The 13,721-nt window shown below is 52.0% G+C and overlaps 1 protein-coding gene across 1 annotated transcript in view; it reads left to right on the forward strand.

Annotated features, from left to right (window-relative positions):
• Positions 1 to 228: 228 nt before the first annotated feature.
• COTL1 (coactosin like F-actin binding protein 1) overlaps positions 229 to 13,721 on the forward strand; it is a 30,566-nt gene continuing 17,073 nt past the window's right edge. The window contains exons 1-2 of the mRNA XM_084757496.1: positions 229 to 461; positions 561 to 643. Of these exons, the coding sequence (XP_084613622.1) occupies positions 385 to 461; positions 561 to 643 (160 nt within the window). The 5' untranslated portion in view covers positions 229 to 384. The remainder of the gene's footprint in view (positions 462 to 560; positions 644 to 13,721) is intronic.

A 13,721-nucleotide genomic window follows, 5' to 3' on the forward strand; every position in this document is an offset into this window, starting at 1 on the left:
TTGGAGAACACAGAAGGTGGTGGAAAAAGAGAGGGGTTGGGGGCCCACGGAGTGGGGAGGGAAGGAGGGAGGACGAAGAGGAAGAGCCCCTCCTCCAGCCCTCTGCGGAGTTGCGCAATTCGCACATGCTGGGATTGGTCACTGCAAGTGCGAGACGCCCCGCCTCAGCCCCTCGTGACCAATGGCGACGAAGAGGCGTGGCCTCCGTGGGAGTGGAGTGCCGGCGCGCGCTCCAGCTCCGCAGTAGCCGCTGGCGCCCCTTGGAGAATCTTAGTTTGCAGTTCCGAGTTGCGGTCTTCCCCCGGCTCACTCTCGGCTCCCGCTGGACCCTCGCAGCCGATCAGGGGCGCGCTCACTGGCTCCGGTAGTGTTTCCGCGGCGGCCATGGCCACGAAGATCGACAAGGAGGCGTGTCGCGCGGCGTACAACCTAGTGCGGGACGACGGCTCGGAAGTGATCTGGTGAGCAAAGCTGCGGGGCCGGGGATGCCCGTAGTGACCTGCTTCGTGCTGCTCACCGCCGCCGCTCACCTATGTTTCTTTTGTTCCTCCAACCCAAAGGGTGACGTTCAGATATGACGGCGCCACCATTGTCCCCGGCGATCAGGGAGCGGATTACCAGCACTTCATTCAGCAGTGCACAGGTAGGGCGCCCTGAGACCTTTTGGGAGAAGGTGGGCACCCTGAGCAGCGAAGTGATGGGCATCCGAGCAGCAACAGCTCTGGGCTGGGTTTTTGTTTTGTGTCTTTTGAGACAGTGGCTCACTATATCCAGGGTGACCTCCAGTTGGCCATCCTCCTGTCGCAAGCGTTTAGTACTGGGATGGTGGGCGTGCACGGCCATGCTAGGCTCTGCTTTGGGCTTTCTAAAGTCCCGTGTGTGGCCCTCACCTGCCCCCACCCCTCCAACTTCTGTGGACATCAGCAGCCGCAAAAGTGACACAGGTAGATTCTTCCCCGGGCAGTGTCCGACTGCTTCTTCCGCCCCCTGTGGTTCACTGGGTTTCCAGGTCAGATGGGCAGTTCAAACTCCAGTGTCCAACCCTATCCATCATCCACTCTGATTGGTCAGCGAACAATAACGGCAAAGCCTCCGGGGGCTGCAAGCTGAAGGCAGAACCCAGGGCCCCACCCTCCTTTCTTCTCCCATCTTTGTCCGTATCTGTTTCTGTATGAGCCTTTAATTTCAAGAGTACAAACCCTCGTACAAAGAGCAGATGCTTGATGTTGCTATTACGAGGCCTGGAGAAAGTGAAGCTGACTTGTGAGGTCCAAGTGGCCAGTTTCCTTTGGAGTCAATGGCCACTGGCTCGGGTGGGGCATGGCCAGGAAGCTCTAGGATCAGAAGTGGCCCGGGCTTTGGTATGAAGGAGTCCATGCACGTGTGTGACTTAGTAAAAACATGACGCCGGAACCGTAAGGTTTGTATGTGTTCTGAGCTTCCCCTGGCATGTGTGAATCATGAAAGAACACGTGGCCTGAGTGGCCACAGCGCCGGGAAGATGATACAAATCAGCACAGTTGGTAATGAGATCTTTTAAGGAGCTGGTGTACATTCTGGAAACAGAGGCAGGAGGATGGAGAGTTGGAGGCCAGCCTGGGCTGTGCACCCTCTTCTCCCCCCTCCCCCCCAAAAAAAAGAGCCTTTAAAGAGATTGTAAGAAGGAGGTCCCAGGTCCTCTGTCCCCTGTTGTCTTTAGCTTTGCAATTAATGTCAGACAAAGGCAGGCCACCTGGGGGCGAGGGTGTGGACTCCCGGCAGATGGCTGTGGGTTTGAATCCCACTGGGGCTGCTTCCCAGCTGGGTGGGTTGGGACAAGTCCCTGTGGGGGGCCACCGGTCCTTACCTGTCAGTCTCTTAGTGCTGCTGTGACATTGACCAACCTGTTGGGGGTGGGGGGGGGGCGGGGGAGGATGGTCTGATGTATTTTGATGCTAATTACTGCTTGTTGTCTCTGTGACCCACCTTTTGATTAATAAAAAAGCCACCCTAACTGGGCAGGGCAAAGGAGATAGGCGGGGCTTAGAGAAAGAAGAGTCCTGGGAAGGAGAAGAGAGATGCCACCAGGAGGAGGGAGAACCAACCAGAGGAGAGGGTCCCAAGAGGGAAGAGAGGAAGGCCTCCATGGGTTAGATGGAGGAGAAGCACATGGCCGGCGTGGATGGAGATAAAGAACATTAACAAGTATATGGGATTATGGAGGGGAGGTAGCTTGATAGAAATGATTAGAAGCAGATGGCGTGGGATTGAGGCAGGGCTCCCATACCTGCCCCACTATGGGAAGTAGTTTAGAGGATTAATGTCTGCCCTGCCCCAGGTTAACTAAGGCTATTTTTTAAAAATATAACAAGTGTCTGTGTCTTAATTGATTGCTAGCCAGGCCTACAGATAATACAAATAATTTAAAAACAATACCAATTTCCAACTGTAAGTGTTCAGTGCTTATCAGCATTACTGGTGATATACAGAAATCAAACCAGGGTCATGTGACCTCTTTCCTTAGCTGCCTTCTTTTTTTCTTATTCCTCTTTCTTTCTTTCTTTCCCCCCACCCCATCCCCCACTGGCACTAGGTATGGAACATAGGGCACTGAATATGCTGGCACATGTTCTACCTTTGAGGCACATCTTAGCCTTTAAAAAAATTTTTTTAAACCATTTTATTCTGAGACAGGTTTATACTCAGTAGTCCAGGTAAGCCTTGAACTTGTGATATTCCTGATTCTGCTTCCTGGTTTGTGCCACCTGACTCTTTAATTGCTTTCTGGCCTCAAAGTTGCTATGCAGCTGTGCTCCTGGAACTCTTGATCCTCCCGTCTTGGCCTCCCAAGTGCTGGGATTGTAGGCATGCATCGCCATGCCCGACGGCATAGCTTTTTAAATTGACTCATCTCTTGCATTTAGTTCATTTCAAAAGGCATTTACTTTGTGCTGTGTGGTACTAAGATTAGTGTGCGATTGTGTGTTCATGCGTGTAAGTGTTCTTCCAGCTAAAATGGCTTTTGGGAGTTTCATCTAGACCCTGTGTTCATTGCTTTTGTAAATTCATTTAAAACAACATCAGCATAAAGGGCACAGCTGGAGCCGGGTGTGCAGACTCCTGGCTCAGGGACAGGATCTCAGCGGCTCTAACTGCAGTGCATGCTTCCAAAGCGGGCAAGTGTGGCCTCAACTTTCCCAGAAGTTAGTGCATCCGTCCGTCAGCAAGACTGGCCTCATAGTCTCTGGGGCTGGGTGCTATAGGCCCCACTTCCCTTCTCACCAAACCCAGCTTTCCCCTCCTCACTGGGAGCCCGTCTCCAGCCATCCTGCCTCTGTGACTGTTTTCTTCACCAAGCTAGTGAAGGTGACAGAGGAAGGCCAAGCATCCTGCTGGCAGATTCCTAACTGATGCTCCTGGCTGTTGGACATCCGGCCTGGATGGTGCTTGGGGAAACACTTCCTTCCTCTGGTGTGCTGTGCCTTTCTGTTCAGATCTCCCTTTGCTCACCCTCTGTGTGGATGGGATGGCAAGCGTCTGGCACATGGTCTAAAAATGCTCTGGAGGCTGTTTGTTGGTCCTTGTGAATGGGCCGTGGGATCTGAGGCTTGCCTGCAGCAGCTGCGGTCTGCTTTCTCATCCCGGCCATCTGGTGGACAGTGTACAGATGGTTCAGCTTGCCACATCCGCTCTCCGTCCCTACCCTGCTGAGCCAGGGACCCCACCCTCAACCACCATATCTGACCAGCCATGCTTTGTGAGGGTTGATTCCTCATGACTGCAAACCAAAGCCCAAAGAGCTTAAGAGACTTACCTGCCACCACACAGCGAGGAGTAATACAGAGCTGGGACTGGACTCTGGGACCGGATGCTCTTGGCCCTAAGGAAGAGGTTTAGGGTCTTGTTCTTTGTGGGATGGTTTGCAGATTAAACGGTCCCCGTCAGCAGTCCTGGCAGGCCCCAGAAAAGCTTTTTTCTTGTTTCCAAGCACTTCAGAGGTGTACAGAGTCCCACTCTGCCTTTCTTACAGAATTATTTCCTAATAATTGCATATTAATGACAGAACTATATAATATATAAATATTAGTTAACAGAGTTACTTTCACTCCTGTAGCTTCCATCCTGAGACTCTCAGTGGGTGCTTAGCCCAGCACGCAGTGGGTCCACCCACATCCAGTCTGCAATGGCCTCCTGTGGCACTAACCTTAGCCTGGGACTGTTTGCAGTAGCTGCTCAGTCCATGGGGAGAAGTGGTTGCCATGGTACCGAGAGGCTCCGGCTGTGCCAATGTTCTGGGTTCAGATTCATGTTCCTGAAGCATGCAAGCTGCCCATCTGTTGACCCTTCTGCCACAGTGGAATCAGCAGGAACATATGCTTAGGGCATTGTAAGTTCTAAGTAAGTAGGACTGGCATTTTATTTGGGAATGGAAGTCATACAGAAATCGGGTACAGGCTGAAAATGACAGAAAGGTGAGGGTGGTAAGATAGGGGAAGGAGTTGAGCTGGGCTAGGGGCTACAGGGACCCCTAGAGAGCCATGTGTAGTCAGACAGCATCACAGCTCAGCCCACAGAGGTGGAGGGACCATTTGCCAACCAAAGAGGATGTGCCATCTGCATGACATTTGTCAGGGAGGGGCTCATAAGTCTGGCATGGATGACAAGGCAGAGACTGCAGGTGTCTGGAGTCACATTTTGGTTTTGTACTGTACAGACAGCTCAAGAGTCTTTGCGTGTGTGCACATGCATGTGTGAGTGCATGTGTACGTGTGCCCATGCCTGTGTGGGTGCATGTGTATGTGTGTGGAGTCCAGAGGTCAGTGGTGTTTCCTTGATCACTCTTTGTTTTAAAATGTCTCTCTCTCTGTGTGTGTGTGTGTGTGTGTGTATGTGTGTGTGTGTGTGTTGGTCCCGTGCATCCACATGCCATAGTGCACAGTTCTTTCCTGCTACCTGGAATCCAGGGATCAAATTCAGGCCGTCAGTCAGTCAGTCAGTCAGTCAGTCTTGGGAACAAGCATTGTCATCCGCTGAGCCATTTTGCTGGCTTTAATACCTTAGTGTTTGAGACAGGATCTTATATTGAACTTGGAGCTCGTGTCTGGATGGTCAGGGCACAGGGCTTATAGCATGCTTCCATACCCAGCTTTTACTTGAGCGCTGGGAGTCCAGGCATAAGTGCTCACGCTAGTACAACTACCCTCTTATCAATGGGGCCGCCCACCTGTAGAAGGTTTTTACAGTATTCAGAAAGCCAGTGCCGAGAAGGGAAGACCATTCAGAAATGTGCTCACTCTTTCATTTGTTCTGGTGTTGGTCTTCACATTCATTCATTCTGTGCACCCGTGGCTACTCTGTAACTTGTGTTATGAGAACCCAGGGGAGGTGCAGCAGTAGAGACATTCCTACACTCAGCAGATGGTTCATAGTCTCTCAAGAGGACTGACCGCGTGATGGTGGACCTAGTTTTTTGTCTATATTCTTGAAATACTTCTCTCTATTTTCCCCTCCAGAGTGGGATCGGCCTGTGGCTGTGGGGCCACCCACCTTCCCTGCTGGGGCTGTCTGGTTTTTTTTTTCCCTCCGTGGCCCCTTTAAAACGGCTACATAACACTCTGTCAACTGCAACATTGTCTAACCAATTCTCTCCCGATGGACCCAAAGTCTTTGCTGCAAGCAGTTTCCTTTGGAAAGAACCCAGGCTTCTGGGAAAGCATCCAGTGCTCTGGTGTAGATCTGGGAGCCTGTGGGGAAGGAACAGCACAGCATCCAGTCTTTCCTCTTAACTGAAGCCTGGCTGTGCCTTGCGACCTTGGGCAGGTCTCCCAGATTCTCTGTTTCGGCCTCTATGAGCGTGGATGATAAAATGAGGGGAAGAAGAGCTGCCCAGCATAAAGTACATGCTCAATATGTGTACAGTGCCAGCTGTAAGTCTCGAGAGGTGCCTGGCCAAGGCAGACTGAAGCAAACTGGATATGTGGCATGTGTTCCCTGGAGAAGGGTACTCAGAGTGTCAGCAATGAAGCTTGTTGGCCAGAGGTGTTAGGTGAAGGCTAGGCTAGGTGATATTCCCATGATGCTCTCTGGTCAGCTCACAGCAGAATAGCTTGAAGCCTCTTTGACTAAGGACACAGACCTGCATCCTGCCCTTTGTGGGAGAGGGTTGAATGGTGTGTGTGTGTGTGTGTGTGTGTGTGTGTGTGTGTGTGTGTGTCTTTCAGGTGACATGTGACCCAGACTTGGCCAATCAGAACAAGCCATCACCACTGCACTGATTAGCTCAAGGTTGGGGCCTCACATGACTTCTCAAGCTGATCTGGCTTGCTTCTGGAACTGGGACTTTGGACAGGGCTGTTAGGAAAGAGTCCTTTAATCTTTCTCTGGGATTAAACCTGGAGAGAATAATAAAGGCTTGGAATCACAGGACCCATTTGCCTCTGACAGAGAACCTGCCGGCGGCTCAGGCAAAGGTCAGAGTTGGAGGCCAGTTGGCATGGCATGGACCCCTTGAGCCAGCCATGCCAGAAGCTGTTCTATATAGTTTGTTCACTTCCCTGAGCCATTTGACTTCTTTTCTATCCTTTGGAGATTGTAGCCCAGGTTGGTCAGGAACGCACTGTGTAGCTCAGGCTGGCCTTATAGTCTTAAAATCACCCCCTGAGTGCCATGATTAAGGTGTGAGCCACCATACCTGGTGGATTATTATTTTATTTATCTTCAAGGGTGGTAAATATAGCTTATGTTAGTTTTTTGGCTTTATAGCTTGGTGAAGTTTTTCTTGCCTTTGGCTTTGTGCCCATGTTTGCAGGTATAGGCTGGCAGATGTCTATCTTCTCAGGAGCAGTCGGTGCCCCTCTTTCTTTAGAACAGCACCTTTAATCTCCACCCTCAGGAGCCCTGCAGCCTTGGCAGCCTTCCCTCTGGGTTTCCTGGGTGTTACAAACACCCCTCCCCGCCTCTCCCTTTGCAGCTTTATTTTCCTTCTTGGGTTTTTTGTTTGTTTGTTTTTGTTTTCGACAGTCTCACTGTGGAGTCATGGCCTGGAACTTGCTATGTAGACTAGGCTGGCCTCAAAATCATAGTAACTCACCTGCCTTTGTCTGCTGGCATTAAATGAATGAGCTGCCACTGTGCCTAGCCTCTTTGTCTTCTTTTCTTTTTTCTTTTTCCTTTTTCTTTTGCATTTTACTTACCTCTTCTGGTGTTACCAGAAACCTTGTTTTTCAGAAAAAAACCTCCCTGCCCCCTCCCTCCACCCTGCCCCCTCCCTCCACCTGCCCCCTCCGTCCACCTGCCCCCTCCCTCCACCTGCCCCCTCCCTCCACCTGCCCCCTCCCTCCACTTGCCCTCTCCCTCCACCTGCCCCCTCCCTCCACCTGCCCCCTCCCTCCACTTGCCCTCTCCCTCCACCCTGCCCCCTCCTGCTGGTTGGAGCTTCTCTGCTCTTTCTTCTTCTGCCTCTTTCCTTCCTGCCTGTCAGCCTAAGAGTCCTTCATGGTGGCCTTGTCTCACAGCTACTAAATAAGGCCTTTGGGCTGACTCCAGTCCTGTCCTTGACCCCGTGACCTGGTCCTTCAGCCAGGAGTGACTTTCTGAGTTCACTTTGAGATTCTCCCCTCAACTCACAACAGCATTTTTATATGGCTTTTGTCCAGAAGGTCCCTTTGCCGGGAATGACCTGGAAGCCCTTCAGGACAGGCTAGCTAGCTAGCACGCACACCCCTGGACTCACTGAGCAGAGAACCTGGTCATGTGGGGTCTTTTTCATAGATGTCCCTCATCTAAAAGGGACTGTAAACACCAACACCTGGAGGCAGGGTTGCCTCGCTATTTTGCCACTGAGGAGCCTGCCCGTTTCCTTTACCATGTGGGGTGGACAGTGGAAGACCTGAAGATCTGCAAGCGGAAGCATTGCGGCCCTCCCACTGCCTTCCCTGCCCCCCCTACGCTGCCCTCCCCTTCTTGCTTAGACGTTGTGGGCAAGGGTTCCTACCTGCTGTGTTCTCTTCCATTTTGCTTTCCAGGGATGCCAGGAGAGGCCCAGGGTAAATGTCCCTGCTACTCAGACACCATCTTTGTCCTCATGGTACTGACTATATATATATGGGGGTGGGAGGCAAGGTCCTGAAGAGATTTCCTGTTCTTGGTGATGTTTATGGTAGCCAGGGCTTAAGCTCTTCCCCCATGAGTGTGTTGCTCCCTTGACAGGCCTTCTGTTTCTACTTTGAGAAGGAAATCTATAGCCCGGCCTCCAGTGTCATCTGCATGTGAGCCATGTGACCTCGGCAAGTCACCTAGCTTCTCTGTGTCCCCCTGTGTGTTGAAAGAGCTAGCCTCTGCTCAGGCAGGTCTAAAGCACCGGGCTCAGCCATCCTCTGGCACCTGGGCATTGTTTTACCTTAGGGTCCTCCTGAAGCTGAACCTGGAGCAGGGCCTGAGGATAGCAAAACCCAAGGCCACCTCACACAGACCTTTCTGTCCCTGCTAGGATCTGAGCCTGGGACAGAGCCTGGTCCTTTCACTCTGCTGTATTGGGAGCACACAGGAGTGTGCAAACAGCACCACATCCCACTATTGTCTAAGTGGTCCCCAGCCACACCCAAGGGCTGAGTCTGCAGAGGAAGTCCCACTGTCCCCTTCAGAAGCGCCGACTCAGTAATCAGTGCAGAGCAAATGGCCCCTGTCAATAGTCTTGACCACATGGCTGCTTTGGCCTCACGCCAGGCATCTTCCTGCAACCCTGTGTCCCAGAGTGCCTCTCTCACTTGTGTGTGCTCTGCTCTCAGAGGCGGCCTCAGAGCGTTGGTCCCTAGAGGCCTTTTTCTGAGAATGGGATTTTATATTGCCTTTTAATATTTATGTCATCGATGCACTTCAGAATTAACTTGCAGTGGATCTGGTGTGGGGGACGATATTGAGGACTGAACCCGGGGGCTCTTGCATGCTGGGAAGTGCCGCCATGGAGCTTGGGCCCCAGCCTTCTTCCTCTTTTCATTTTGAGATAAGAATTTTGCCAAGCCGCCCAGGATTTTTTTTTTAATTTTTAAAAGATTTTTTAAAAGATTTTAAGAATTATTTATTTCATTTATTGCATATGAGTGCTTTATCTGCAGAAGAGGGCATCAGATTACATTATAGGTGATTGTGAGCCACCATGTGGTTGCTGGGAATTGAACTCAGGACCTCTGGAAGAGCAGGTGGTGCTCTTAACCACTGAGCCATCTCTCTCCAGCCCCCCAGGATGGTTTTGAACTTCACTCCTCCTGCCTCATCCTTCCTAGTGACTGGATTGACAGGCCTGCCCAAATACTTGTTCATTATTTATTTTGATTGAGGCAGGGTCTGGGCAGCCCTGGCTGGTCCAGGACTCACCATCCTTGCATCACCTGCCAGGCTCTGATGGTGTTTCCAGCGTTGCTGGTCTTTCATCTGGCCTGATGTACTTACTGTCATTTGATTTTGTATTCTATTGTTTCTACTCACCCATGCCGACAATGAGCAAGCTGGTAGTGTTAAGAAGAACAGTGGCTGATGGTGACCTTCATGTACCCTTGGCTTCTGTTTTCTCCTTCCCCCTTCAAAGCCAGCAGTGTCTGTCTACTCCTTTCTCATGCCGGCTCCTGGTGCTAACTCTCCTACCTCCCTCTTCTCCATTTAGGACCTTGTCGTGGCGTTTAGCCAAGCCAGCACTCCGGGCCATCCCCCATCCTGTCCTCCACCAAGTTATATCAGTGGAGGCTCCTTTGTCACAGTGAGGTCACTGTCACCAGCTCCAGGGGTCAGAACATTGATGTTAGACTGACAAGAAATTTAATAAAATAAAATTTAAATTGTAAAGAGAGAGGGGAGCCATAGTGATACAATGAGGCCCATGCTATGATGGGAGGCTGGGGTCCTTGGGTACACAATTACCCTTAAGATTTCCCTATGGGGGGTTGGGTGTGGTGGCGCACACCTTTAATCCCAGCACTCGGGAGGCAGAGGCAGGTGGATCGCTGTGAGTTCGAGGCCAGCCTGGTCTACAAAGCGAGGCCAGCCCAGCCAAGGCTACACAGAGAGACCCTGTCTCAAAAAACCATCCTCAGGGTGGGATCTGACTGTCTAGAGACCTGTGTCCCCCAGGACGGGCTGCTCTGTGGCTTTAGGTGAGCCCTCCAGCACCCAGCCTATCTCACTTCCCTGCCTGTCGCTCTGAAGTCTCTGTTAACAGTGTCCTCTGGTTACCATGGTTACCACAGGTGTTCTTGTCTTCCCTACCATCTCACCAGCTCCTTCCTTCCTTCCCTCCCGCCCTCTTTCTAACATAGTGTGTCCATGTAAGCCCAGGCTAGCTTTAAGGCTACAATCCTCCGAGCCGGGCATGGTGGCGCACGCCTTTAATCCCAGCACTCGGGAGGCAGAGGCAAGCGGATCGCTGTGAGTTCGAGGCCAGCCTGGTCTACAAAGCGAGTCCAAGACAGCCAAGGCTACACAGAGAGACCCTGTCTCGAAAAACCAAAAAAAAAAAAAAAAAAAAAAAAAAAGGGCTACAATCCTCCTGCCTCAGCCACCGGAGTGCTGTGATGACAGGTATGAAGGCCTTTATTGTTAAGCTTGTCTGGTCACTTCCAAAACTTGCTATGTGTCAGGCCAGTCCAAGAGCTTCTGTCGCCTGAGTCCATGGAGGAGAACAGACTGTGTTACTGTCTGGAGAATGAGAGTCAAATTCTCTACATCCCCTTGTCTGGGGCAGCCGTGTGATCCCCTCCTGTGTGAGCTTGTTGGGTGATATGTGTGAAGGAGGCATGGCCCCCACCTCACAGCCTTTCCCAGGCCGGCAGCTGAGTAAGGGCATTTGAACCTGTGCATGTGCACCTGTGCGCATGCATGCGGTTAAAGTCCAGTGCGCAAATGCTGTCAGCTGCTAGGTGGCCCGTGAGCTCCCTTTGCATCTCCTGCATTTTCTCTGGGGGTGGCAGTCACACTGACTATGCCCAGGGGGAATGGCACCTCCCACTGCACTGAACAGCTGACACTGAGGAGGACCACAGAGGTGACTGTTGAAGGCTCTTTCTGGGAGTATGCCCGGTGCCCGGCACCGTCTGTGTGCTAGGATTAATAGGAACAAGATGTAGTTTTCCAGACTGGCTGTGGTAGATTCCTCTGGTAGAATGCTTGCCTAGCGGCGTGCGTGCATGCGTGCGTGTGAGCCTGGATTCAGTTCTCATTGCAGCACAAACTGAAAATAGTGGGGCGTGTTAGTGGCCTGTAATCCGATCATCCAATCACTTGAGAAGTGGAGGCAGGAGAATCAGGAGTTCAAGGTCATCTTTGATTGCACAGTTCCAAGGGTAGCCTGGGCTACACGAGACCTTCTCTGGGCCAACTTATTATTTAAGACTTGGACCAAACACGATCTTATCCAATATAGCCCTTCCTTGATCACAACCTCCAAAAAGAGCTCACTTCCTTCTTTCTTTGATGTGCCAGTAACAACTATTTGGGTGTTTTGTGTCATTGAACTCACAGTTTGTCTATTTTTTGAGGGTAGGGATCTGTTTTAGCCCGCAGTTTCTGAATCACAGGTTGGCTGTGTGCTTGTCCAGTGGCTGACTTATCAAAACTACATTGAGCAAATCTGTGCTTGCAGGGGCCTGCCAGCGCTCTAGCAGTCACGCCCCACACCCTATAGTGGCCCTAGGGTGTCTTGTCTAGATGGTGTTTCAGCACCTTGTCTTCCATTTAAGGGTGAGGGAGATGACTGATTAGCTCAAACACCTGTGCATCGCCCCGGGGCTCTCTGTGTAATTTGGGTCTCCGGGTCAATCTATTCCCTGGGGCTCCCGCAGTACTCTGCTTCCATTTCCTCTACCACATTTTCTCAGGAAAGCTTGGTCGCCAGTGTTTGAAGAGAACTCTCAGCCAGAATGGTTTGGGCTGCTGCGAGAGGGGGTGGGGGTGGGGGTGGGGTCAGGGGCGGTGCCTCTCAGAGTGTTTGCAGTGTGACCACGGATACAAAACTGTGCACACAGATGCCCATGTGCTGAGTGAGATCACTCTGGAGACTCAGGCACCCATCTTCTGAGAAAACAAGCCAGTGTAGACAGAGATGTCTTTTAGGCTTTATTTATTTAGTTCAAAATTATTGGCCTTATTATTCTATGGTTCTGGGGTTGACTTTAAGGCCTTGCTCACCTAGGCAAGACTCTACCGCTGAGCTGTATTCCAGGCCTGTTTTTCCTTTTTTTTTTTTTTCAAATAAGACATATTAGGTGAGCAGATGGGCACTGAACTTGCAAATCCTCCTGCCTAGGTCGTCCTCCTGAGTAGGTAGGGATGTAGCTCCATTGGTAGAATAATTTCCCAGCATGCACACAGCCTTAGTTTTTACTCCCAGCACCATATAAGCCAGGTACGTGTCTTAATCCTGGCACTCAGGAGGTAGAGGTAAGAGGATCAAAGTTCGGGGGTCATCATAGGCTACATTATGAGTTTGAGGCCAACCTGGGCTACATGAAACCCTGTCTTTAAAAAAGAGAGAGAGCTGGGCGTGGTGGCATACGCCTTTAATCCCAGCACTTGGGAGGCAGAGGCAGGTGGATCACTGTGAGTTCAAGGTCAGCCTAGTCTACAAAGTGAGTCTAGGACAGCCAAAGCTACACAGAGAAACCTTGTCTTGAAAAACCAAAAGAGGGGGGGGGGGGCTAGGCGTGGTAGTGCATGCCTTTGATTCCTGTTCTCTGGGAGTTCAATGCCAGCCTGGTCTACAAAGCTAGTCCAGGATAGCCAAGGCTACACAGAGAAACCCTGTCTGGAAGAAGAAAAACATAAACAAACAAAAGAACCGGGGTGAGGGGTTGGGGACAAGAGGGTGCTGGTGCACTTTATATGTGTTTTGCTTTGGATAGCCAGGGCCTGTGGAGTCGTGAACAGAGGCCATTTGTTACCGAGCTTTCAAATCAGCCTGAGACTCCCATCTTTTCCTTCATTTTCTGCTGCCTGAGCACGGAGTCCACAGAGTACAGTGAGGGCAGAGGGAGGAGAGGCTGTGCCTTCATCAGTAGCACAGTTTCTGTCATGGTATGCCTGCCTCCTTCCCCTGTGATGAGAAGAGAGCCTCGTCCCCTCTGCGGCTGTGTTCCTCTGCTTGGTGCTGCAGGAGCCAGGCTGCAGTGTCCACGCCCGGCCTCCTCTGGGCTTTGGGAAAATGTCGAAGTTCTTTTCAATTCCTCCCAGCTTCCTGGAGTTGCAGCCCTCCCCTCCAGCCTCTAGCTCCTTCTTTAGCCTACAGCCGCCCCCTCCAGCCTGCAGCCCCCCCTTCCAGCCTGCGGACCCCCCAGCCTACAGCCCCCCCAGCCTGCAGCCCCCCCCCAGCCTGCAGCCCCCCCTTCCAGCCTGCGGACCCCCCAGCCTACAGCCCCCCCCCAGCCTGCAGCCCCCCCCCAGCCTACAGCCCCCCCCTTCCAGCCTGCGGACCCCCCCAGCCTACAGCCCCCCCCCAGCCTACAGCCCCCCCCCCAGCCTACAGCCCCCCCCTTCCAGCCTGCGGACCCCCCCAGCCTACAGCCCCCCCCCAGCCTGCAGCCCCCTGCTCCTCATTGCAACCTCCTCCCCTTGGGAAAATGGCTGCTGAGTTCTGGTGTGGGGGAGTTTCCCCTTTCTGAGCTTTGTTTGCACAACTCTGAGCTTGAGAGGAGGAAGGTCAGGAGCTGCCTGAGATGATCCTGGGCTTTCTCGCTTTCCTCTTTCTCCTTTTCTCTTAC

Source organism: Acomys minous (assembly GCF_964271855.1).
Source record: "Acomys minous genome assembly, chromosome: 14".
Classification (NCBI taxonomy): domain Eukaryota; kingdom Metazoa; phylum Chordata; class Mammalia; order Rodentia; family Muridae; genus Acomys; species Acomys minous.